The sequence below is a fragment of the Cyanistes caeruleus genome, chromosome 4, assembly GCF_971803275.1.
Source record: "Cyanistes caeruleus chromosome 4, bCyaCae1.hap1.1, whole genome shotgun sequence".
NCBI classification, from domain to species: Eukaryota; Metazoa; Chordata; class Aves; order Passeriformes; family Paridae; genus Cyanistes; species Cyanistes caeruleus.
Window position 1 is genome coordinate 14,370,605 of NC_141704.1, and position 26,135 is coordinate 14,396,739.

At 41.8% G+C, this 26,135-nt stretch overlaps 1 protein-coding gene across 3 annotated transcripts; it reads right to left on the reverse strand.

Moving 5' to 3' along the window:
* Positions 1–176: 176 nt before the first annotated feature.
* On the reverse strand, positions 177–20,332 carry SLC26A3 (solute carrier family 26 member 3). Of its 3 annotated transcripts, none has more exons than XM_023918614.2 (21): positions 20,090–20,332; positions 16,417–16,552; positions 15,457–15,596; positions 15,234–15,344; positions 14,990–15,147; positions 14,107–14,271; positions 13,259–13,411; positions 12,437–12,519; positions 11,464–11,611; positions 11,219–11,332; positions 11,029–11,106; positions 10,516–10,611; positions 9,502–9,608; positions 9,168–9,237; positions 8,987–9,079; positions 7,483–7,578; positions 6,605–6,838; positions 4,858–4,912; positions 4,218–4,363; positions 3,405–3,470; positions 177–2,824 (listed from the first exon to the last, which is right to left on the reverse strand). In XM_023918614.2, the coding sequence occupies exons 2-21, from the start codon at positions 16,545–16,547 to the stop codon at positions 2,801–2,803; spliced, it is 2,268 nt and encodes a 755-aa protein (XP_023774382.2). In that variant the 5' UTR covers positions 16,548–16,552; positions 20,090–20,332; the 3' UTR covers positions 177–2,800. The 3 variants fall into 3 exon arrangements, 2 of the variants coding, with proteins under 2 accessions (XP_023774382.2, XP_023774384.2); XM_023918616.2 differs by lacking the exon at positions 20,090–20,332 and adding an exon at positions 20,065–20,089; XR_015286137.1 differs by lacking the exon at positions 4,858–4,912 and having other exon boundaries at positions 20,090–20,309.
* Positions 20,333–26,135: the final 5,803 nt, after the last annotated feature.

Genomic DNA, 26,135 nt, shown 5'->3' on the forward strand with positions numbered 1-26,135 from the left:
ACGTGGCAAGTAGCTGGTAAGGATGTGTGATACGGGAGCAATATGGCCAAGGCTGTCTATGTACCATGTCTATTTAGAAATGGTGAATAATTTTGGAAGGGGGATTTATCCTCTGTGGCACTGTGCTGTGTCAGAAGAGTCATTAGTATAGAAAAGAATTATTCTGAGATCTGCAATTTAGAAAAGAACATTTTTTTATTAACCTGAAGCCTGTCCAAGAATCCCATATGGTTTTGAAGTGCAGTATGTGGTATTCCACCAGATACTGAACTTCAAATATTGCTTTTGATAGGGAAGTTTGCCTGGGTCTGTATAGGTGCATATGAGCACAGGACTGAAAAGATGAGCCTGACAGTTCAGATTACACGGGTATGATGTGGTATCATGATTTTCGTGAACATGTTTAAATCTCATCATAAAAGCAGTTTAATTTTTTGTTCTAGCTGGAAAGGATCTCACCATTGTAAAAATGAGGAACCATCTTCTAATATCTTGTTCATGTTTAAGTTTGGCCAGTTCATTTTTTTTTTCCCCTTACAGGACAATATTTTTTTTTTAATATTTCATAACTTTTCCTCTCTCCTAGGTTAAATCTCTGTATCTATTATCTATTTATCTTTTTGCCAGTTCTTAGATACAGGCTCTCCATTTTACAAAGACCTTCATAATAATTTTCTTCATTAACATTTGATTTCATCTTTCTTGAACTGGAGAGCTCAGTCCTGAAGTTCAGAGTATTTAGAGTGAAATTTCCCCTGTGCATTGCACAGTATCACAGAATCACAGAATGTGCTGAATTGGAAGAGACCCAGAAGGATCGTCAAGTCCAACGCCTGCTCCTGCACAGCACCATCCCTGCAAGTCACCCCATGTGCCCGAGAGCATCGGCCAAACACTTCTTGAACTCTGTCAGGCTGGTGCTGTGACCACTGCCCTGGGGAGCCTGTTCCAGAGCACAGCCACCCCCTGGGGGGGAAAAAACCTTTTCCTAATATTGAACTTGAACTTTCCCCAGCACAACTTCAGGCCACTCTCTCAGATCCTGTCACTGGTCACCACAGAGGAGATCAGTGCCTGCCCCTCCTCTTTCCCCTCATGAGGAAGTTGTAACCGCAGTGAGGTCTCCCCTCAGTGTCCTCCAGGCTGAATAGGTCAAGTGACCTCAGCCACTCCTCATATGGCTTCTTCTCAAAGTTCTTCACCACCTTTGTTGCCCTCTTTGGACACTCTCTAATAGTTTATTACCTTCTTATATGGTGGTGACTGAATAACTTTCTTGTTCTGGAAAGATCTGTTGTGTTATGCTCTATGTTTTTTGGAAGACTGCATTAGAAGGGCAGTTTGGTAGTGTGCTAATTGTACCTGTCTTCAGGTACTGCTGTGCTGATTATCTGGCACACGAGACATACCTGACAGTGAATCTGCTGTGGCATGCTCAGAAGAGCAGTGGGTTGGTACAGCTGCAGGAAGCAGCATCTCTGTGACACCACCAAGGACCATGTCTCCCGCACCAGGTCAGCTACATGATCACCCACTACAGAACCAAAGCTTGTTATTCATCTGCAAATGCATGAGTGTTTCCTGAAAGCTGAACTTGTCTACTTCTGTCTTCAAGCTCACCTAATCATTTTTATATTCAAAATCTCCTCAGTCTTAGTACTGACTTCCAGCTTAGTTTATTAGCAGAACACTTTCTCCTTTCCTTCAGCCCTTCTTCAAGTCCAAATGCACATTTCTGGACACCCCAGCTTGACTGAAAGTCAAAACCAAACTTTGAAAACTAAACTATTGTGATTTCAGAGTGCTGTTTCTTTCAGACTCCAGGAATGGTTCCATTTTCCTCTAGGCTGAAGATTTTTTTACCTCTAGCACTTGTTATGTAAAATTAAAAGTTCTGTCACTTTGGGCATTCTTCTCTGTTCTTCTCTGAAAGTTGTGAGGTAGCTCATCTTCAAGCCTTAGACTTCCAGCAGGGGTTAATTGATGGCAGTTGTGCAGAGTATCAGAGGTGACTCTTTAAGCTGAAGCCCTCTGTCCATAGATCCAGGCAATTCAGCCTGCCCACCTGGCAGCTCCACACCCACAGCTGCTCCAGCCAGGTTCTGGGGCTGGTGTCTGTCCACAGGCTGGGTCTCACTGACCATGAGCTACCTTGGTGGTGCATGGACAGATGCAGCCATACAGTCACTGACACCATGGCAGTTCACTATATATGTATATACAACAGTTCACTATCAATGTTTCCTCCCTTGTGCACTTTACACAAGCCAAACCCAAATCATGTTTTGATGTGAAAATCCTGTGTCTTTCCTGAGCAATCTTCATAATTAGATACATCAGTCACTGTGTACACTGTGCTTATGCTTGTGGTAGTAAGGCAAGAGCAAGTCTAACTCAGTCTACTAAATACCTTACAAACCATTAAGAAAACTTTATACAAGTTATGTACATGCTTAAGATAAAATATCAGTCCTAAGTATTATTCTGTGGTGGTATCCAATACAAGATTTCAAATATTTATAGATTCTCAGGTAACTGTACAGATTGTCTACAAACTGTGGTATGAAATAAGAAAAATCTGTGTTATTTTAGCCTCCATATATATACATAAATACATTTATATATACAGAGACACATAAAGACTAACAAGCCCATTCCAAAACATGGAACATAACCATATGTAGAAAATCCTTCTCAAGGTATTTAAAAGTATCCTTCTGTCTTCATGCTCATCACAGCATCTGCATTCATCTTCTGTGACATTGTGTTGCTGGAGGATATTATACTTAGGAAGTTAAGTCTAAAATTTTGTTTCTGTTGGAATCTGTAGGGAATAAAAAAATAAATTTCACATTCTGTTAGGAATAGCCAGGGTAGGTGTCATCTGGTAAATGATGTTTTGATCCCCTAAAGCATTTGGGTGGGATGACTGGGCTCTGACATTTCCTCCTTGCACGGTTGCCCTGTGCTGGGTACCTTCCATCTCTCTAAGTCTGTGGTGAAAGGCTGCATGTGTCCCTCATCTCTGTTTCCTGACTCCCCTTCTGCCTGAGACATTTAGATGAATTGGACTAATGCTGACTTCTCTGCCACAGGGGCATTCTACCAGTGACTTTACCATGGAGGAGCTGTGGTGGACAGGTTAGGAGACCAGGTGAGGCAGGCTTTGCTTGCCTTCCCTCTGCTGCATGTGCACTGCAAGGCTCGTGAGCTGAGCCCCATGCCTCTGACTCCCGTAAGGTTTTGCTGTAAGTCAATCCCATCAATAAACTGTCTGGTGGCTTTCTGCCCTGGGCTGACACAAGAGCTCAGGTGAGAAGATGCTTTTGTTATCCAACCTATCCGTTTCCATGAGCAGCTTGGGCTGCATTTTCTACAGCTGGAGGCCATAGCCAGAGCCTTACTGTGCACTCCCGGCTGCGCAGTCCGTTCCTGGGGATGATGGCATAGTCACTGCTTCTGCCCTTCTCCTGCAATGAGCACAAGAAGTTGTGGGTTAGGAAACAGATTGCTTTTCTTTTTCTGTTTCTCCTTTTTCACATTAAAGAAGGTTTTGGTTTTTAAATCTCTGGAACCTGCCTGGGAAGTTGACATAGAAGAAAGGAGGCTCTCATTTGTCAGGCTATTATGACCCCCACCACATCTCTGGGTCAGTGCAGAAGATCTGGACCAGTCCAGATAAGTGGGATTAGCAGCATTCTGGGTCAGGTACATTTAAACACATTTATTGTATGCAGGATCCTTTCTTGCTATTGATTTAAGAGCACTCCCAGAAAGGCCATCACCAAATCTGGCAGTAAAAATTTATCCACACTACTTTAGCACTCCTTTTTAAGACAGACTGGGCTGGAAAGCCTATATGCAAGCAGGATAAAGTCTGCCTTTCAAGAGCCACTGCAGCAACTTGAGCATGGGTGACCACAGAGGACTGCTGGTGGATGGGCACCATTTCCTCCCATGGAGGTGACTTGAAGACCACAGCCAGGCCAGCCACCAGGGGGAATTATTCATTTCTTTCACAAATGGTTTTCCACACACCTGAACCAGGACCCACTCATGCTCTTCAATTTGGTTGGAGCCCAGCTGAGTTTTAATGACTATCTTTTTGAAAATAAGACAGTGTAGCATCCACAGCTATAGCTGTGCAGGGCACTGCTGGGAGCCTGGCAGTACTGGAAAGGCACTCAGGTAATGAAAGATTAAGACTGTAGTGTTACCTCAGCAAGCTTTAATTTGGGGGAGTTGGCTATGTCCTTCTTCAGCAAAATGTGTAAAACTGCATCATGAATAGTGAGGAAAAACATGGATGGCTTAATCTCTTCATCAAAAAATGCACTTCTCTCCAGTTTGTCCAAGAGGCCTTCTGTGAGGGAACAAAACCAAAGAGCAAAGTGACCTGCAGGCCTTAAAAATGAAGAAATTGTGTATTCTGAGCATGCCCACTGGGTGAATATGGGAGTTGCTGGTGTAATGCACTGTTTTATTTATTAGAGCAGATGACTTTACAGATATTAAGACAATGGAACATAAATGCCCATCAGTAACTCCCTGCTTTGTGCCAGGCAGGAATGAATTTTCTTATTTAATGTCTAACCCAGGATGCATGATAGTTGGTCTTGCAGCCCAGAGCTGTACAGTGCAGCAGTGGCCAGTGGTAAAAGGAGCGAGCCATCACACATGGTCCCAGCCTTTTGGGGACAGCATGAGAGGGACAACAACTCCACTTGTGGGACCTGTTTTCTATCCAAGACTGGAAGTTAAAACTGGGTGATCCTCCACAGCCATACTCAGTGGTCAGCAGGGGAGGCAATGGGACAAGGCATTTGTAGTGATGCCAATGCAAAGGCAAGTACTCACCGTGTGCCCCAGCAATGTAAAGGTCAATGTCAAGCCGGGCAAATTCTTTCAAAGTCTGTTAAACCAGAAGGAGGCACCATTTAGATTCTACTGGCCTTGCTGACACTGTTATAGTGATTAGCCACAACAAATATACCAACCACTCTATGATATTTAAGATTTATGATGGTAAGTGGCTCTAGACTCAAACTCTGTTACACATAGAGGCAGGACAGTATCTTCACATGGCTGCCAACAGGGATGTCCAAGCCTTTTGAAAAGAGGTAGTACTGAAAATGTTTAACTCACAGAGAAGCAGGTGATCAGTTGTATGGCTTTGTTGTGGCACATGATACACGATAAAACTGAAAAAAAAATTACTTCACAATCTTCTAGGGGAGATTTTTATTACTGGGAACTTGAGCAGAACTACAGTTCCCACTGTAACAGTGGGTCTTTAGTCCCTATGGAAATCGATTTACACACTCTCTGTGTCTCTAGACAGTTAACTGTAGTTGCTACTGTTGAAAAGCCTTTTGCTTTGTTCAAGGTCATCTGGGGAAGCAAAAGCAGGAGGATAAATGGAACTCCAGTGTTCCAACTCCATCTGTGTGTTTAAAGTAGTATTTCATATCTACATTGCTGTAAAGCTTCCCAAAATGTTACCAGGTAAAGAAAGGGTACCACAGTCAACACTTTAATTCCAAGACAATTAATATTGATTGTTAATTATTGATATTTAAACTATTTCCTAACATTTTCTATAAAAAATGTACATTCAAATTCACATAAACTCAAAGTTTGCCACTGGCCTTCCAGTCCATGTGGCAATGCCTTTAAGAAGCAGACTACAAACACAGAATAGAATGGTTTCAGTTGGAAGGGACCTAAAAGATCATCTTGTTCCAAACCCCTGCCCTGGACAGGGACACAACTGAGCAGGCTGCTCGAGCATAATCCAACTTGCCATTGAACAGTTTCAGGGATGGAGCACCCACATTTTCTCTGAGCTACCTGTTACAGTATTTCACCACCTTCACAGCAAAAGCTTTCTTCTACTCTAGACCTGCCCTCTTTCATTTTAAAGACATTGTCTCTTGTCCTGTCACTGCATACCCCTGTAAGAAGTCCCTCTCCATGCTTTTTAATAGGCTCCCTTTAAGTATGGAAAGGCCACAGGGAGATCTCCCCATAGTCTTCTCTTCTCTAGGCTGAACAACTCCATCTCTCTCAGCCTTTCCTCATAGGAGAGATGCTCCAGCCCTCTGATCCTTTTTCCATGGCTCTTGTCACAAGACCTGTTCTAAGATATCCATGTCTTTCCTTTGTTGGGGACCCCACAGGTGGTCAGAGTACCTTGGGTGAGGTCTCATGAGAGTGAAGTAGAATCTCTCATGAGAGTGGGGAAGAATCACCTGCTGGTCACACTTCTTTTTATGCAGCCCAGGATTTGATTTGCTTTCTGGCCTGTGAGTGCCCGTTGCCAGGTCCTGTCCAACTTTTCATTCACCAGTATTCCCACCTCCTCCTCTGCAGGACTGCTCTCAATCCATTTATTCCCCAGTCTGTATCAATACTGGGGATTGCCCTGATCCAGGTGCAGCACCTTGCACTTGGCCTTGTGGAACTTCATGAGGTTCAGAAGGGCCCACTCCTGTGCAGGTCCCCCTGGGCACCATCCCTTTGCTCATGTGTATCCCCCAAGGGTAACCGCATTTGTAAGTTTGTCTGTCATATGATCACTGTTTGTCATGTGAATTGTGATTACCTTTCGAAGGACTGTCATGGCAGAAAAATCAAGGAAGGACACTGATGAGAAATCCAGAATGATGCTGTGGAGTTTGACCTGGGGCACAGTGATGCCAGGGGGAAGGTCAGTGTCCCAGTTGATCCGAATGGGCAAGTCTGTCATGACGGTGGGCTGGTCCAGCTCCTCTATTTTGTCGTTGTCTAACTCTTCATCTGACTCATATGTTGGCTTAGCCATGCAAATCAAGCCTTTCTGTGTTGACACAGAAGAATTTCATAATTAGTTCTCTTCTTTAATACCCCCCCAGGGTAGTGGTACTTCTTACACAAGGTCAAGAGTAGTGGCAACACATGACTGATCTCCTCATGACATAGAGCAGGACCCACCTGGAAAAATCTGTCTCTCCCTTGTCTGGAGAAGTATGGAAATTATTTAATCATCATCATAATCACTTAATGATGCCTTTTTATTGTTTCCTGAAGCCAGTTGTCAGATACATTTTAAATCAGTAATTTTGGAACAAGACAACAAAAGGCGTGCAGGATTTGAGCAGGGAGAAAACCAGCTTTATCCTACCATTAATGCAGAAAGATATTAGGATTCTATATTGGGATATATGATCAGATCTGTGAGATCTGATCCTGCTATTTGTTGCCAAACAAAGCTCCAGTGGACACATACCCATGCTCTTTACCAAGCTCTGCCCATGGTAAATCTGTAGGTCTCTAACTGTGAGATCCATTTAAAATCTTGGTTTTTAAATGTGTTTATGTCATGAACTTGGCGAATAGTGTATCTAATTAAGAAGAGAGGCTGTGAGGCCCTTCTCTGCCGTGTAAAACCAGGGACCTTGGTTGCTTAACTCCCCCTCACCCCCGGGGAGTTGCCTTACATACCGGCGTCACTTGCAGCTCTCCTTTCTTCAGCATCTTCCTAATCTTCCTCAGAGCTTTATTGCGTTTCCTCAGGACTCTCAGTGGGTTGAAGCCAACCTGAAAAAACAGCACTTCGACTAATTAAAAAAAGAAACACCTCTGTGACACCAGGGGAAGGATGAAGCATCTCATACGGTTTTTCATTACAGACATGATGACCATAGTTTGAGCTTGATGTTGTCTACCACTTCTCAAAAATTCAAACAAGGGCTCTTTCTAGGTTGGAAGGATGTCTACAGGAATGGCTACAAATGAGGCAGGGCTATCTGTATTGCTTTAGGACACCAGCATGGACAGCATTATAGCAGTGACAATGCTTACACAGGCACAGCTGGCACAGTGCTGGCATGTCCTACTCATCTACATTATGAAGTGGTCACCCAGGTGACCAAGATCAGAGAACTCATGGTTTGTATCTGCTTTGTGCTGCCTGACAGCAGCGTGGGTCATTCATCTACACTTTTCCCTGAAGAAAAAAGCAAGATTTTATCATGTTGGCAGGTAAATTAGGCTAATAATAAAATTAGGCTGAAATACTAAATTCCTGCAAGTTTTCTGCCTCATTCATCTAGTACATAGAGGAGAAAGGTGTTAGAAGTATCTGTATTTGTAGAGAAAGAGTGGTGTGAACATCCGCACTCAGAAATTAAAACTTCAGGCTCTTCTCAGGTAAAAGCCAAGCACATGGCAAACCAAATGTGTCAGATCCCCTCATTCCTCTGCCAGTTTCAGTCCCTCACGTGAAGAATGAACTGCATATTACCAGTGCTCAGGGGAGTCCCTGCTTATCAGCTCTCCACTAAGAGCAGCAGGAAGGGGAGGTTGTGGTGCAAGTTGTGTTCAGGCTGGGGATGGCAGGCCTCATACACACTGTGTGGGCTCAGGGCTCCTGGACCTCTGTGCTGGTTATGGAAACACTGGCTGCATTCACCAGTTTGCTATGTTAAGACCTCTTTGATAGAATGATTCCATTTGGCATTCTTCTGATTGTTGTAGTTACATTCTTGGGGCAAGATGAGTAAACTAGAATTCACTGTGTGAAAATAATGCAAGATAAAATAAAATAAAATAAAATAAAATAAAATAAAATAAAATAAAATAAAATAAAATAAAATAAAATAAAATAAAATAAAATAAAATATAAAATAAAATAAAATAAAATAAATTTCCCTTTATAATATCTATATTTGCACTCCTTTCTTCTGAAAATATGTATTGTTATGGTATAAGTATAAATATGGTATAACATTGCTATGGTGTAAGTTCAGCATGAGTCAAGGCTTTTCTCTTTCTCAGAGGTGTGTGTATACATGTTATAACACAGTAGTATTAATGAATATAAGCAGTATAATGAAAATTCACTCTTGAACTGTGGAATGACTACATATCTAGTTATTATTGGGAAACTGTATCCACCTTAATGTGTCACTCAATTCATATGTTCAAAACAGCCCCTGACACTTACAGCAGTGATGAGTTTCTCTCTGAAGAATTCAATATTAGCGAAGAAGATTGGAGAGGAGCATCGGAAAATCTTCACTCCCTCTGGCTCATAGATCTGTAAAACGAAGCAAAAGTACCAGTAGCAATGTTTGTTATAGAAGCACAAGTGCAGCAGGTGGTAAAAGAAATGAGGTATTTCTTACATCAGTGTAATCCTTCCTGTTTCTGTAGATGTTACTTCTCCCAACATTGGCCAAAACAGTGCAGCTTGGACTGTGAACAAACATACACACAATTATTGGTGTCCTACATCGAAACTTAGGGGATGGGAAGGATCAAATGAAACCATCTCAGCTGGGGTGGCACACTGAAGCAAGCCCCACATCCAAAGGCTTACACCTGTAAATTATTTTCTCATGCATGGCTGCTGGACTGACCACGGCACAGACAGGGCTGCTGCCCTTCTCCGTACAGAGGGAGGTAACTTGTAACAGGAGGCCCTGGGATATCATTGCATTCAATGATACAAGTACTCACATCTGGGAGCGGATCACCACTGTCAGCAGCTGGAATGCCACAGCTGTTGCTAGTCCAATGTCCAGACCTAGAAGGACAGCAGCTATGAAAGTCACCACCCATATAACCTGTAATGAGACAGAGGATGGCAACATTATAAGCATGTGAAGAACCTGGGTCATGAGCTCAGGGTGGGAGCAGGAATAGATCTCAGATCTGGTCCAGGATGTCCATCTGCTTTTGGTGAGGTTTTTTTTCTTGTAAAACAGGGCCAGAATCACCAAGTAGCACCAGGGAGTGTTTCTAGGGACAACAATTTCTAGACAATAAAGACTTAAAATGGGATAAGTGGTTCACTACATGCTCTATGAAAATCCAGCAGAAAGGCAAGATGAGAAGTAAATCAGAAATCTGGTACAGCTGAGAGTTGTAAATGTGCAAATATAGGTGCTGTGAGTGTACACAACTGATAAATGACTAGACAATACTGAATAATTTTTAGCCACAGAGCTCAAAGCATTTTAATGGGACAAATAATTGTTTGATGGCTGGGTAACTGAAGCCTGGAACAATCTGTGAACCTAAATTTTCTGAGAGGTAACAAGTCCTACCGTCTAGCCACAAGCTTTATCATTTGGAGCAAACCCTTCAAGTCCCAGTTTTCGTTTGTTTCTTGCTGTGTATCTTCCATATAACACAATGTGTGATTGTGAGAAAGTGTCCCTGAATGCTTAGTCGAGGCAGTAGATATTTGGATTTGGATTATTTAGACATTTTCTGTAACTATCCTCTATATTTGACTTTATATAATGCACTGTTTTAATAGATTTTGATGAAATGGATGAAAGTTATGTTAAGAGTGAGAATCAACTCAAAATAAATGGGACAAAATGAAAACATAAGCAAGGGGTATACCAGTAAAAAAAGGCAAGCAATCATTTCTGTTTAGTGAATTAACACAGGGATAAAAAAAGAAAATTTGTATGACAGATTACTTTTTCAAAACACTTCTGATGCTTGTGAAACTGAACTTACACAGTCATACTTGTCCTTTCTCCAGAGGATGGCTACTTCCTTGAACTGCATGAGCATTCCTTTCAAATTGCCAAGAGCCAATGATGCAAGGACTGACTGTTAAAAAGACCAAAATACATGTTCTATGTTTAAGCAAGCAAAGAAAATGTAGAACATTAGGAATTAAAAGATAATACAAATAAGGCCAAAGTGCAGCTTTGGGAGCTGCTTGCAGTGTATCACTGCTGCGGGAACATCCTCAGCTATGGTGCAGTGCAGGTGTCTGACTTGAGGATGTAAATCCCGCTTATCCTGGGCATCTGAAAGTTGGTGCTGTGGTTTTTGGTGTTTGGGTGCTAGTGTTCCCTTTGGAGGACCAGATACAGTGGTCCTCTCTGGCATGATGTGGGAAGAAGAACCTAGCTTTTCAAACCCAATCTGGCTCCCACTGAAGTCTATGAACACTCACAGTGTGCTCAGAGCAGCCCTGTCTTTGGGAAGCAGAAGGAAGCATTAGACGAAACCAGTGAATACCTTCTGTAATGGTGCCAGGATAAACCCAATGGCCAAGATCACAACCAAAACAATGACAGATGAGATAATGCCAGCAATCTGCATGAAAGAACAGTTCCACAATGAGTAAGTGCCCACAAGCATTATGGTTAGCTTGGAAAAAAAGAGCTGTCTTTCATTAAATGCCATTGTGACCTGTTGTCTTCTATACCTGTGTTTTGCCTCCTGTGCTCTCCTGCACACCTGATCTTGACAGAGCAGTGCTGGAGGCAAATCCCTTGAATGATCCACCAACTATATTACCCAGCCCAAAAGCAATTAGTTCCTGAAATAAAAATAAAAGAGATTGTTCTTAAGAGCTGATCTGTGACAATTATTCACAAGGCAAAGCTTTCCTAAAATTACTTATTTCCCTTTGATAAATGCAGTATATTGATTTCTATGTTATTTGCCTACCTGGTTGCCATCTATTGGGTAGTCATGCTTGATGGAATACACTTTAGCCACGGAGAAAGCTACTGCAAACCCAACGATTGCGATGGAAATGCCGTCACCAATGCAGTTCTGGAGGATGCCTACATCAGGTGCAACAGGCACTTGAAATCTGAAAGACAAAAAACTCATTAAGGAGATGCTTAAGGGTCTTTTGCAGATCCTAGGGAGAATTCCTCTCTGGACATTTTTTTTCCCCTTCTTTTTTTTTTTTCCATTGAACTGAAATCTAAAGAAAGGACATTCTTGAGCAGAAATAGCTGCTCCTCTGCAAACTTCACCTATGAATACCCCCGGGGCTACAGAGACCCTCCATAGAGACTCACTCTGCTGTCCTAGTAAATGTCTTCCTCCCTCTATTTAGCTTAACATGTGCCTCCTGATTCTTCATGCCAAAATTCTAGCATAGCCAAATGAAGTCTACATATAGCTATATATTCTATATGTGGAGAAATAAACTTTATGTGGATATAGTCCTGGACAGGCAGATGTTGAGGCCTCTGGAGGATAATGGTGCTGAGGAGATACTGGTGGCTGGTCATGGGACATGGCAGGAGAATTGTGCAGGGTCCTGGTGACTTCCCAGGGCTGGTGGTGGCTGCTGAACTGTGCATGTACTGTGAGGGAAACAGAGGAGTGCAGGAGTGAGTAGTTAAATAAAAAGGACAAACATTAACCTCCTGCTCACCAGCTGTCTCAGAAGGAGAAGGACACAGTTACTTCATGTCTCAGGGTACTCCTTGATGAGTAGGAGATGTGCTCTAGTGTGTAACTTTTGTGTACTAAAAGTGTGTCATATCATTGAGAGAAAAATGTTTATTTACCTACTGAAAGAAGATGAAGCAGATAATTTTAATCAGAAACATAGCTGAACTCATTTAACACTCCCAAACTAAAGAGAACGTTCTGCTCCACTGGTGAATTGTAAGTCACTTACCCTTCCTCTAGTTTTCCAACAATGGCTACTTGAAATTTTTCTTCAAAGTTGACAAAATAGGAAATCAGTGCTGCTAAGACTGTCTGAAAGATAATAAACCACATGTCCATTAGGCACATTAAAGCAAAAGTGTGAAGAATTTATCAAACACCATTAGCTTCCTTCCCTCACACACTGTCCAGCCTCATCATTAGTGATGACTAGAATTATGCTCCAAGTTTTCACATCCCTTTGCAGTTCAGGCGTCATTCCTGAATGACCTTACAGGTATGGGTTTACATTCATAAATCACACAGATTGTAACAAAATATCTTACAAACAACAGAGATCATCCCACCCAGTAAACCAGGTATGTTCTAACAAGGCGCTGTAATGACTCTGGGGGAAAACAAGTGCTGCTTGTGGGGATACAACATCCTCCAGGATTTAAGGGATTTCTCCACCCCTCTGCTGCTCAGAGTGGGCAAAACCTTCTGCAGCAAAATAATATTGTGTGTGGCCATAGATGTCCAGGACTTCTGTGGCTGCTTGCAGGTGTAGTGCAGAGGGGCCTCAGCTGTGAGACTGCAGTTGGCTGCAGTTGCAGAGCCAATTCTGTCCAAGGAAAAAAATTCATTGTTTATAACACCACAGATATGTTTCAGTTAAGAACAGTTTTGTGGTAGGAAAACATCTCACAATAGCTCCCTAATGCTGTGATTTTTTTCTTTATAGGTAAAATGATAATGCATCATTTAATGCACAGCAGGAGAAGAAATAGTTAAAACTCTGCTTCCCATGTCATAACATGGAGCAATTGCAAAATCAAAGGAAATGACTCACCACGAGGAGTTCGATCGGGATGGGTGTTGGTAACTTTTCCTTGTATCGATCGTTCATTTCTTTTACCACGAACACGATAAGCAAGACAACCAGTGATGTGACAAGGTCAGCAACGTTTGTTTTTGTGATCTGGCTGAAAATGCTCTCCAGAGTCTGCAGAATTAGGAAGAAACATGTGGTGCTTTAGAAACAGTCGTGCCCTGGCACTATAGTAGCACTATCCCTTCCAGAAGAACCTGAGGATTGTGCTGTTTGGGATTTATTCCCTGAGCCATGATGTGGACTGCAAGCCCCCATGAATGTATGTGCACCTGCCAAATGATGGAAGTATCTGCAGAAGACCCTTCCCACTATATTATCCAGACTTGCCCCAGAGGGAGGGTTGGAACAACAGGCATGTCCATGATAGGAAATGTGAGCAATGGCATTGCTGGGCAGGTGCCTTTCTCCACTCCTTCCTTCCTGTCCTTCTTCTCCCTCCTTTCTCATTCAACAGTCCTCAGAGAGTAATATGCAAATTGAATACATATAATATCAGTCCAGTAAAAATGAATAATTACATCCTTAAGGCAGAGTTGAATGCTTAATTGAAATACACCAACACAAAATAGTAAATATTATCTAATTATCCCAGTGGGATGTAAATTGGTGCTTGGTAATAAATTTAAAGATTGGTCAAATACTAATAACTCATGTTATAACTCACTAATATCACTCATTTTTCTCTCATTTTCCCTCCTGCTTTGAGTTTTTATACTAAGTCGTTATTACTGCCTTGTGATATATAGTCAGAAATACATCACAGGTACATCAATAACATTAGCAAATAATGAACACCTAGCACTTACATAGATAATGCCAAATGGTTTATTAAATCCAGGGACAGGTAGCTGAAGCATGAATTTCAGTTGAGATACCAAAACATGGATAGCTGCAGCAGTTGTGAAACCGCTGATTAATGACTGTGAGAGATAAATAACGATGAATCCAAACTGCAAAATTCCCAGAAGCAACTGAAACACAAAATAAGCATAGGTCAGTGGGATTCATTTATGTTTTTAAGCAATCTTTCAAAGAAAGACAGCCGTATTTAATGAAAGCAAAGATTTTAACCTAGTCCTATCCATCCAGAGATTAAAGAATGTATTGTCACCAGACTTGCAACAAAACTTGACATTTAGCAACAGAGGGCATAATACTAGTAAGAGTAATTGCTACAGCAGTTAAAACCCACTGTTTTTATTTTATAGCTAAAATATACATCCTAATTTCCAGGGTTTTTAATTCCTATATTTTCACATGGATTAAGTGTCTCACAAAGCAACAAATATATTAGTATGTTAGCAAGGGAGGAACAGTAGGAATTCTTGTGTTAGAGAGTAAGGATTAATGTGTTTTTTAAAAAAGCAGTTCCAAATATTTTACTATTGCAAGGCAAAGCGTTTACTCCCCTTGGTGCATCTGCATCATTCACATTACTTTCACAGCTATTTTCTTTTTTGCTGTAGGTGTAAGTTGCAGATGTGTGGGCTGTGCAAAACCAAGGATTTCACAGCACATATGAGTGCCTGGTCACTGGAGGGGACAGATGTTATTATTAGTGTGCCAGGGTAGGTTACATGGAAAATGGAAGAGGATTACTTTGGTGACTACAACAGCAGAAACCAGAGAGGGAAGTCAGGCCACCCTCCATCTATTCACATAGGTGCACACACATGTACATTTACCAACCTGAACAATCCCAGAAAGGAAGGTTACAGATGCAGCCACCATCACCCTCTCATCATTTATTGCTGAGGTATTTGTGGAATTGCCATTTCCAGTGCTGTCATCAGGAACCAGCCTGGTGACAACTTCTCCCACCATGAGGCTCAGGACAGGGAAGGGACCTGAGCAGCACAAGGCTTGTTAAAGGATCTGAAGAGGCAGCATGTACTTCATCAGTGGGGAAGGTAAGTGGTGTGCCTGAACTTACCCACTGAGATATGTCTTGATGTGCCAAAGATAAAATAGACCAGGACAGGGAAGAATGCTGCATAGAGTCCATAACTGGGGGGGACATTCACCAGCAAAGCAAAGGCCAGACCTGTAAAGACAGAGGCCCGGGGAAGGTGACATGTGTGCTGCAGGCAGAAGCCAGCAGTGCCTTGGCACCTGGCTTAGCAGGCTGTGTCAGGACACACATTTCCCAAAGGTACCTTGCAGCACAGCCACGAGCCCCGTGTTGATGCCAGAGACGATGTCACTCAGGATCCACTCCCTGAAGCGGTACGCTGGCAGCCAGGAAAAGACTGGAAACAAACGCAAAGCAATTTTTTTGACCCTTTGTGGAGAGCAGCTGCAAAGACACAAGAGGACAAAATTTTGTCAGTGAACAGCTCAGCTGAATCGCAGCCTGTTTCAGAGAGGTGGGGAAAGTGGAAGGATTCAGGTTCTGGCTGCCAGAAGTCAAAATCTCACCCAGACACAGCCCTGATCAACCTGCACTGCCATCATGCAGTACCACACACCACATGCTTCAAGATATATCCAATGGCGTTCAGAGGTCCTTTAAAACCCAAATTCTCATAGAAAGGAAGATCTCACTGGAAAGGAAAATCTGTGGCCATCTAATCCAAACCCTGGCCCCAGCTAGCAGGCATGCCACCCACTGGGTCAGGTTTCTCAGAGCTCCGCTCAATTTGGCCTTGAACATTTCCACGGACAGGGCATCCACCACCTCTCTGGGCAACCTGTGCCAGTACCTTCCCACCTTCATCATAAAAAAATTCTTCCTGATAGCCAGTCCAAATTTACCCTATTTCAGTTTAAAACCATCATCCCTTGTCCTGCTGCAACAGGCCACAGTAAAAAGCCTGAGTATGTCTTTCTTATAAGACCCCTTTAAGTACTGAAAGAGTGCAGTAAGGTCTTCCTAGAGCTTATGCTGCCAATGGCCCACAAAAAAAGAAGCTACCTTAGATATAGCTGTAGGAAGACATCTAAGGGTGACAACAGCCAAAATCCATTAGAAAAATCTGACATTTAATTTAATTAATAAATTTTCACTTTCTGTGTTAGAATGGGAGATAGACACTGTCAAGATGAAGTTCATGCTGCCCAAGAGCAGTCAGGACTGTTTCTTAGATCTATTAAAAAAAATAAATAAATCTCCTTACCTAAAATAGAGTTTCAGGTGATCCCAAAAAGTTTTATGGTATCTGTGCAATTTCCCATGTTCTTCATTGAATGCATTCTCCGAGTATACAGGTCTGGCTATAACATAATGGTTACCCACAGGTTCAACCATTTCTCCTGAAATGTCAGGATAGGATGGTTACTTGTGCGTGCTCCTCTCTGCCCCAGGCACTTAAAAACCTGAAATGAAGTACCCTAATAAAGGGTTAGCTCTTTATGTACTGTGGGGCGGATAGCCATAGCATAGCTGAGTGAGCTCCAAACTGAGCGTTACCACCTTTGAAGATCAAAAGAGGGATGGTTGAGACACCCACTTCACTTTGCCAAGGTGATCTCCCGCCCCGCTCCTCCTCCCACTGCAGAGCAGTGTTTCACTGGAGCATGAACTATTTCTTTCTAAAGATGCAGCCAAAAAGTGCACAAGATGGTTTTTGAGTTAATTTATCTCTGACTCAGCCATGTACAATCAAAAACTTCCTCCCTCAAAGGAGATTAATTTCCTAAAGAACAAACAATCAGATCCCAAGCAGTTTCTCTTTGTGGCACTGCTGGGAGGGCTGGGAGCTCACTGTAACCCACAGATGAGGGGAAAGGCAGAGTGCAGGCAGGGCTCAGCCATCCTCTCTTGGATTCAGAAACAAGGCTAAATGTATTGTGTTGGATTTGTGTGACAAGGAGATCAGTAGGGAAAAAAGCATGATATTGCTGCTTGTTATTTGTAAGATGTATTTGCACAGATTGTCTGAACTGCTTCTCCTCTGCTTCATGCTCATGAACAGTTGTTGCAATGTCTTACCTGAATGCTATTTTCTGCCTTGTCCCAACCCACATTTGCATGCTGTGCTGAAGAGAAACTGTCCTGGGTCACTCCAGAAATGACCCCTGGAGCCCACATTACACGTGAAAATGAATCTGCTCATCATTCACTTCAGTCAATACCACTGGGTATTTTGCAGCAATTAATTGATGCCATCAATGTGCTGCTCACTGTGCTGTTAAGTTTTGCATTACGCCACACATTCTTCCCACATTAAATTCACCTAAAATCTGTACTATCTAAAAATATTTCTCTCAGTTGAAGCCACCATTAAATATTGAATGTAGTACTAGTCCCAGGCGGAAGCTGTGGAACTTGCTCTTTGTAGCAACAGTTGGACTAGATGATCATTGTAAGATCCTTCCAACTGGAACTAATCTGTTCAATCCTGCTCTATTTTGTTTTGACTCAGAGATGAAGATGTACTGTAGGAAGCAAGTAGTCTTTTGGGACACTGATAATAGAGGTTTTTTATTTATTTTCTCTCCCTTAATGAGTATGCTCCATAGTGCATTGGTGCTGGCTGGTGGTCTCTTGACAGATGCCTGACCAGCATCAGTTCCTTTCCCATGTCTATCATCTGACTCTTGATGAAATACCCTAAATGCAGCTCAGATTCAGACCTGTGACTACTCAACATTTGGAGATATCACAGCACGGATTTTAATGTGGTACAAAGTTCTTTGCATAGTTATGAAAAAATGAAAAGCTTTTAATCCATGACAATTTTGGCATTAAAATGTGATTCCCACCTTGAAACTTTGCTACAGCTCAGAGCCTATTATTGACCCATTTTAAGTGATTTCATTTTAATTTCCTTGTTGTTGATTCTGTGGAAATTCATAGACGTGTAGAAGTTCAAACAATGTCAATGAATTTCTTAGATATTTTGTTGACATGCCATTCTTGCACAAAGAATTCACTATTTTGGCAATGAGTTAAACATTTTTACTTTCTGTTTTAACATAAAAAATTAGATCTGTAATATTTCCCAAAAAACTGGAAGGCAATTATTCCAGCAGGCAAATGCTAAAAATCTAAGCATATTCAAAACACAGATGCAAAGCCAGCTAAAATCATATTCTGATCTGTAATTTTACACTAATGTCCCTCCCTCTGTTGGGATCAGAGCTCCAAAACTGAGGCTGATACAATTTCAATTAAAAAATTAGTTCAGTTTATTCCCATATAAATTGTGGCTACTTAGATTTGCAAGAAATTTGTTTTATCTATTAAAGGTTTTAAAATTGCTCTGTTTCCTAGTCTGTGTGTCTGCCTTTTAGACTTCATGTCACAAAGAGGAATATTGCTGAAAGTCCTGTGGAATAGTTTTGTCCATTATATTATAGGGCACAAGATGTACTATTTGTACTCTTTGAAAAGTTCATAAGCCATAAAAATAAAATAAGTGTATGGGCAACCCTTTCATTTCAGATTTTCCTCAGTGCTGCAGCTGCTGTAGTTTTTGAGAGCATTTCAGTTGTCCCTCCTGCCCCTTGCCCAGAAATTCTTCTTTCTGCAGGCCAAGTTTACTGCCCCAGCCTCAGGGAGCATACAAAAGCTTCTTTGGAATTTTCTGAACATCCTTTGGTTATTAGTGCTGGTCTTATTGGAGGTGTAAGTCCTTTGCAATGTGTTTTTTACCTCCTGAATGGACCCCCAAATTTTGGGGGTGGATGGCTTAGAGCTGCAGGGGGAAACCACGAGCCTCGCCAAGCTGAAGTCTGAACTAAACACCACTGTGCTGTGCTTCAGTGAGGTTTAACCAAGCCAGCCCAAGCACCTGCAGTGCAGTGGAAGATGCCTTCAGCCTGTTCCCTGGCAGGTAAACAGGACCACATGGAGCAGCACCTTGCTGCAAGTAGATGATCATGCTGCTAGGCAAGCTTCTCCTGTATGGTTCCCTCTTCTAAGCCTCTATCAGCAACTGCCAGATACCAGGAATGCAGCCAGCATTGCCTTCCTCTTGGCTCACTCTCATTTTCTTCCCATACATCTCTAAAAAGATGGGATGCCCTCAGTACAGGGAGTTTTTTATGAGTTGGAGACATTACTTATTTTAGATGTTTCAGAGAAAAGGAGGATATTGTGAAAAGTACCAGCATGGTGAAGGCCAGTGTCCTTCATGAATTTCCTAAAAGTCTGTACTCCAGTATCCCACACTGCCTCTCTAGAGTGCCTTGGGCTCCTTGGAGGACAAGACCAATTCTTCTGATGACTTCTATAATGTGTCCAGCACAGACCAAGCTTACACTGCACAGCTATTGAGTGGTTACAAATTTCAGTCATTATTGACCAAGACTAGATCTGAAATGAAACTGCATTTCATTGAAGTTCACTGAAAACAAGCATTTCAATGAAACCAGACAAGATTCTGGTTCAGTTTTAATCCATATAGCCTCTGATCCTGTTCTTATGGACAGCAATTAACAGCATTGCCATTTCTCATACATAAAAAATCTCCAACTCCACTGCTAATCCCTCAGCTCCATGAAATCTTGGAAATGCATATTTTCATGTGTGCCATTTTGTTGAGAGGATTAACAAAGGCATATTTTTTTCCCTTTACTGATTTATCCTAAATATCCTAAATATAAGAAGTACACAAAATTATGTAATTTCAATTGAATAATTAGATATTAACATGGTCCATCCCACTTTTGTATACCCACTCACAAATTTAATTTCTCTGCAATATAAACAATTGAAAAATACAAAGAAATTCCACAAAGGAAACTTTTACATTTTACAAAAAATAAAACACATTACTAGAAACATTTAATTTATAAGCATTACTCCACATATCCCATACCTAAAATGACAATTTAAAGTTGTACCTGGTATATCTTCCAGGAAGCTCTTCAGAAGAAACTACACCAAGATTTTTTGGATAAAGATATCCCTGAAATTTTCACAGGCAATGCAGGTTATCTTGTGCTCTTCTTCACTTCAGAACCTACCTAAATACTGCCAGCACTTTAATAACTAACTTCAGTTAACTTTTACAAGAAAAGGAAGATTTAACTGTGGCCTTGACCATTGAGCTTATCCTCAGGAGGGGTGATAAGGAGTAATTTCTTAAAGTTCTCTGTGATATTGCTTAACTTTGTTTGGTGAACTGTTTCTGATTGGTCTGCAGACATCATATGGGAAAATAGAGATTAATAAGAAAGACTGTCTGTTGCAATCCTGTGTTGCTGAGTTGAAGTGGGAAGTGGTGGACAGAGCTCAGCTATGGTACCCTCCATTTCTGAAGAAGCAGAAGTCATTGATGAGAGAGATGGGCAGCTGGGCATGCCAGCTCTGAGCAAAGCTTGCCTCCCTGGACCTTTCTCCAAAGCATCTTTAATAGTCCCTAAATTGTCTTTCCAGAAGCAAGTTCTGGATTCTCAGATTATTGCCAAAAATAATCTCTGCAGGAATTTCCAAAGGGCAGCTGTGACTTGGTGGAGCTGAGAGCTGTGGCACCCCATGACAGAGAGTGGAAAGGCACAGACCATGCATCTGGCCATGTGCTGTGGCATGGGTGGGTTGGACTGAACTGCAGGTTCCAGCTGCCATCCACTGCCCATAGAGCAACCAGGGTGGATCATCCTCCCTAGGCCAATGCACATTCCCTGAGATACCTAAAACCACCTAAGGAGATACATGAAATAGCATTTTTGAGGCCTAAACCTGAAGCTGCATGACCTATGTTCATGACAGCAGTGAACCTTCAGAGCTGAGTTGCTGAGGATGCTCCAGCATTGAAGTGCCCTGATGAAAGCCATCCTTAAAACCCTTTGCTTAGGTCACACTGACACGAGCACCTTGCAACGCTTCAGCTATTAATATCCATGTTATTACATATATTTTATATATTACATATATTTTATATATACATATACAATATCAAGAGATGTTATTAGGAAGACCATGGTACTCCTCTGCTCTGAAAGTCAAAGCTTGACTTGGCCTCTGGGGATTTGAAGTTGCAGACTCTACCCCTGAAGAAAGTTTTCTTCATCTGGTGAAAGGTCACAACATGAGGAGGGCACCCTTCATGCTCTGCAGGATCAGTCACACATGTGGGTCTAGAAGAAGAGAAAAGAGGAGCCTGGGATTCTGTCCTCAGGTGGTTTGTCCACATTTCAGTCAATTATTAGACCAAGAAATGATGAAGCGACCAGGACCCCAATAGCCAATCTCACAAGGTGAGACCTCTATTAGACCATTCAGCAGGATTTCTTTCTTGTGCTTTAGCCCCCTGAGAGTTGTTCGAGACCTCAGGTTCTTCTGAAAGATACAGAAGCTACACTTCTAACCAAGACCGTAAGCCTGTCAAGTCAGTAGAGATCCCAGGTCAGTTCCCAAACTGTTGTATCTTCTCTGCATCAGTGAGATCCTGTTTTGGTACCGGCTGTTGGCTTAAGGGATTAACTTTAGTTCGTGAAACTGACACAGTTTTGTTTTTTATTTGTTACCATTAAAATAACAAACATTTTAAAAGCTATAGAACCATAAACAATAAAAAACCCCATAAAAACCATGAAACAGTTTAATAGCTTTTGGTTTCCCTCCTTATATGGTGTGATCATAGAAGTGCTTTAAAATTTTAAATTCTTTGTATTCAGGATCCATCACAAGAATCTGCAACATAAACCAGAGAGTAGCTTTTTAAAGACTAGGTTTAGATGCAGGAGGGATGCTTGGCTCTAAAGAAGTCAGGAGGGTCTTGTCTTTGGCTTTATCACATCCACCTGTAAGTGCTTTACTCTTGGATTATTTCCACTAATTCATGGAAGCAATAAGGTGGTATGTGGATTGACAAAGAGAATAAACTTTCGCTTTTCTATTTTCAGCAGTACTGTTAAAAACACGATTTTCCCCGATGGTGCAGGAAAGGTATCATGTACAAGGGCCACACAGGAGGCTGCTCACCTGTGTCCCACACTGCAGAAATTCAGCTGTGGAAACCCCCCAGATACTCAAAAAACAACTAAACTCACTAACTGGGAAAGTGTGGCCTTTCCTACCTAGGCAGAGCAGAAGAGGAAATGAAAATTCCTGATTGTTCTGTCTCTCCGGCAGCCCCATTAACAGAGAGAGTTCAGATATGTAAATCAGTCACAGCCTGATCCTTTGCCAAGCTTCAAGCACTCTCAACTTCCCTTTGTTTTCATAGGAGCTGAAAACCACCCACAACTCTTTAAACCCCCTTTATGAGCTGGGCTCTGAAGGGCTTTATATGTGCTGCCTCCCACCCTGGCCAGGAGGGTCAAGAAAGAGAGGGAAGAAAAGTGACTGGAAGGATATAAAGCAGCAACAAATTCAGTGACTTACTGCATAAAGAAGCTATTTTTCACAAAGAAGAAAACAGTTCTGCTGGAGATGCAGAATTTGTCTTGTGAAGAGCTCCACGCCTTTCTTCAGTGTTAAATAAACACCAGTGTTGATACTGGGAGATTAGCTGGCTGAGAACGTGGATAACAGCATCAGTCCGTACAGAGTTCTAGTGTTTCCCAATGTTTTCCTTCACCATGTGCTGTATAAAACTTATGTTCTCATTGTAGCTTTCTGGCTACATTCTGCCCAAAACCTTGAAGCAAAGTTTGCTCACAATACTATCTGCTGTGATGCTAGAGATGCAAAACACCCCAAACTCAAATTCTTCCATCTGTTTAAAAAATGGCACTGTGTTCTACTTGGGCAGTTTAGCGTGTAGATGTATTTTGCTCAATGGTAAGTGCAGCAGGCAGTTTGGGCATGCACCTCTTGTCAATGCCAGTTCCTCTCTCCTCTTTTGGAGGAAAGACAGGGACACAGCCTCTGAATGGTATCCTTAGGAAGATTTGAAGCCCCCAGTGGGGACATCCAAGAAAGAAATGGAAAAATGCTTGGCCCAGAGAGGCTGTCATGGAAAGCAGAGGTGTCCCTTGTACTCACAGACTCAGGACACAGATGCCAGAAGGAAGTATAATGTCATTTCACTTTCCACTTCTTACAGTCTCTACTACCTTAGGTTTTTTACATAAAGTTTCTTTTACTAGCACCCTGAAGCCAAACTCAAATCAGTCATGTTACCTTGTCAAATTCAGTAGTGATGCCTTAAACTAGGATGTGAATGAGTAATTTTAGTCAAGATGCAAGTATCAGGCAAACAACATAAGAAAGGAAAGGGCAGTGAGGTTGGATGGTGTCAGGAAAATTAATCCACGAACACCAGAGGTTTATGTCCAAAAAGGAGACAGAGGAGTCCTTTTTCTTTATTCGAATAAAGGGAGAGGCCACGGGGCATTCCCCTGGGGTCTCTCAAATTTTTGGAGGGCGCAGCCTCCTTTTTATCCTAAGTCCCGGCCGCTTGTCCCTTCTCTCTTTCCCCATAGGCTGAGGTACTTGAGAGGTACAGGCTTCCCGGAACGCCTGATACCTGGGGTACCTTCCCCCCCCCACCCCCAATGCATAATCCCTTCTTAACTTTTATGGAATTCATAGTGTTCTTTCAGTGCCTCTTTGATCTTCTACTGGAATCCATCCCATTGTTTCTGTCGTCTCTCATTGATAGCTGCATCTTATCAACTGACCCACAGCTTGTTTGTAAAGACAAACTCATCATTCCTCTCAATGGGAATAGATCAGTTCCATTAACAATGATATTTCCTGATTGCTCAGGTTTATTGAGACCTGTAGAGGGTTAGAATTTTTCATAGTGCCTCAAGAAGAGCTGACATCCTGCTAGGATGTGAGCCATTGAAAGTTATCACTCCTTTGTACAGAGCACAGTATAAGCAGTAGCACCCAGCGCTGTTATTGCAGTGTATGGTGAAGTGGAACTGGAAATTTCCAGTGAAAGACTGGTGCCATATTCACATACCTCTCACTTTTTATTCACACTTCCTTTATTACACTTCTGTAATTTTATTCTCTTTTTTATGGACTTTACAGTTATTATGCCCTGAAAGCCAGTAAACGTGGCCTTGGTATTGGGTGTTTATAAGGACTTCATTACACCATAAAGAAGAGCACAAACACAAAATCCTGCGCATTGTTTTTCAGAACCAGGAAAGTTTTGACATTCTTCTCAGTCAGCATAAAAAATAGTGCTTGATTCTTCAACACAAAAGTATCATATTTTAATCCAATGTTATTTTCCCTCTTACGAGCTTTCTGCATTTTGCTTAAGATGTAAGCAATTTGTTTTCATTTAAAACTGTCTGTTTTGACTTCATGAAGAAAATTAATTAAGCATTCTCTCACATCAGAGACACCCAACCAATCAGACTTGTCAATTCAGCATTTGACTCTACTCTCACAGTTGCTGAATCTAGCAAAACATTGAGACTCGACCAGGCTGGGAATCACAGGGATGTGAGGAAGCACAATCATGGAGCTGATGATGGGTGAGTAAGGGAATCTGCAGTATCACAGCCAGATACTGCTACAGATATAGGCACAGGGACTGCTACATGAGTGTGGAGTCATGTTCCATACAGACTGTAATGAGTGTCCAGATATCTGAAATAAAGCAGAGATGTAGATTGCCTTGTTTGTGCTGTGCTGTAATGGGAGACTCAGCCTTGCCACTCCACCCTGATGTCCTGTCTGCTGCCTACAGGGGCACCTACCCTAGAGATTCTTGTGGAACCCCCATTTGCAAGGGGTTTTCAGCCATGTGAGATCCTATGTTCCACCAGGGCAAAGGAGAAGCATTGCAGGGTGTCCTGTCCACCTCACGCTTGCATACAGTGTCTATGGATATTGCTCCTCTAGGCATATCCCATCTCTGGGAAGCCCGGGTCAAGATAATGATGCTTGAAGATCACAACAGTGGTTACCTGAATTTCAATTAATCCCAAAATATTTCTGTTAAATAGGAACAAAGTTAAACTGTCATGAAATAAAAAGCAAAACCGAAATAATTATAAATGGCAGAATATGACAAGAAACTCCCATGTATGGGTGCCAGCACTGTATTTCGCAGGTGAGCCCTGGCCAGTGTTTCCAGTTTCTTTCCTAAAGTCCAGCTGAGCACACTTTTACTTGCTTATCTATTTTGAAATAACCTTAAAATAGACTGTTAAAAATAACCTAAACAAACAATATATTTCTAGGTAGCTGGTGGAACATTAGAATATATTCAAACACCGTGAGAGACATCTCCTAGTAATCATTTATGTTTGTGCTCTAGGTCTCCCTGTGTGATGCACCTTTGCAGATACCACTGCAATAAAATACTCCACTATCTCCAGATACTTTAGACTGTGCCATTCCTTAAACTGTGTGAGTTATGCCTGGAGTTTCTCTCAGGTAACAGCAACATGGAAAAATGTCTTTCCCAATATTTCACCAGGTCTCTTATCAGTTCCTGCATTCCTATCAGCGTCAGCTTGTTTTGCAAGAATGTGCAAAATGAAATGATCTGGGGTTTTGCTCATGGAGCAACACTACTGTGTTCATCTAGCAGAGGGATTCACCTACCTCCAAGGCTTCACAGGTCTGGTGTCTACAATGTCCCACTTCATCGCCAAGTGTTGGTTCCAGAGCTATCCAGGTGTGCATAGCCCATTAGAAATCACATCTGGATTTGGGAATTTTTGCTGAACTCACTTTTATTAATAACCTGCTCTTCCCCTGGAATTGTACAGAACAAGTTGCCATGGGATATGGAATATTTTGTCTTTTGATCTTACATCAGGATAGTATCAGATTATTTAAGGAGCCCCACTTTTCTGAATATTTTGGTAATTGTTAAGAGAGGGAATCCCAGTTCCTACATTGCAATGATTTGTCACTGACATTCTTTGAAATTCTTCAATTTACTGTTATTTTTCAATTTACATACATTCAAATTAGCATACTTAATTTCTTCCATTTGTGGGAAGAACATAACAAACATTTCCATAC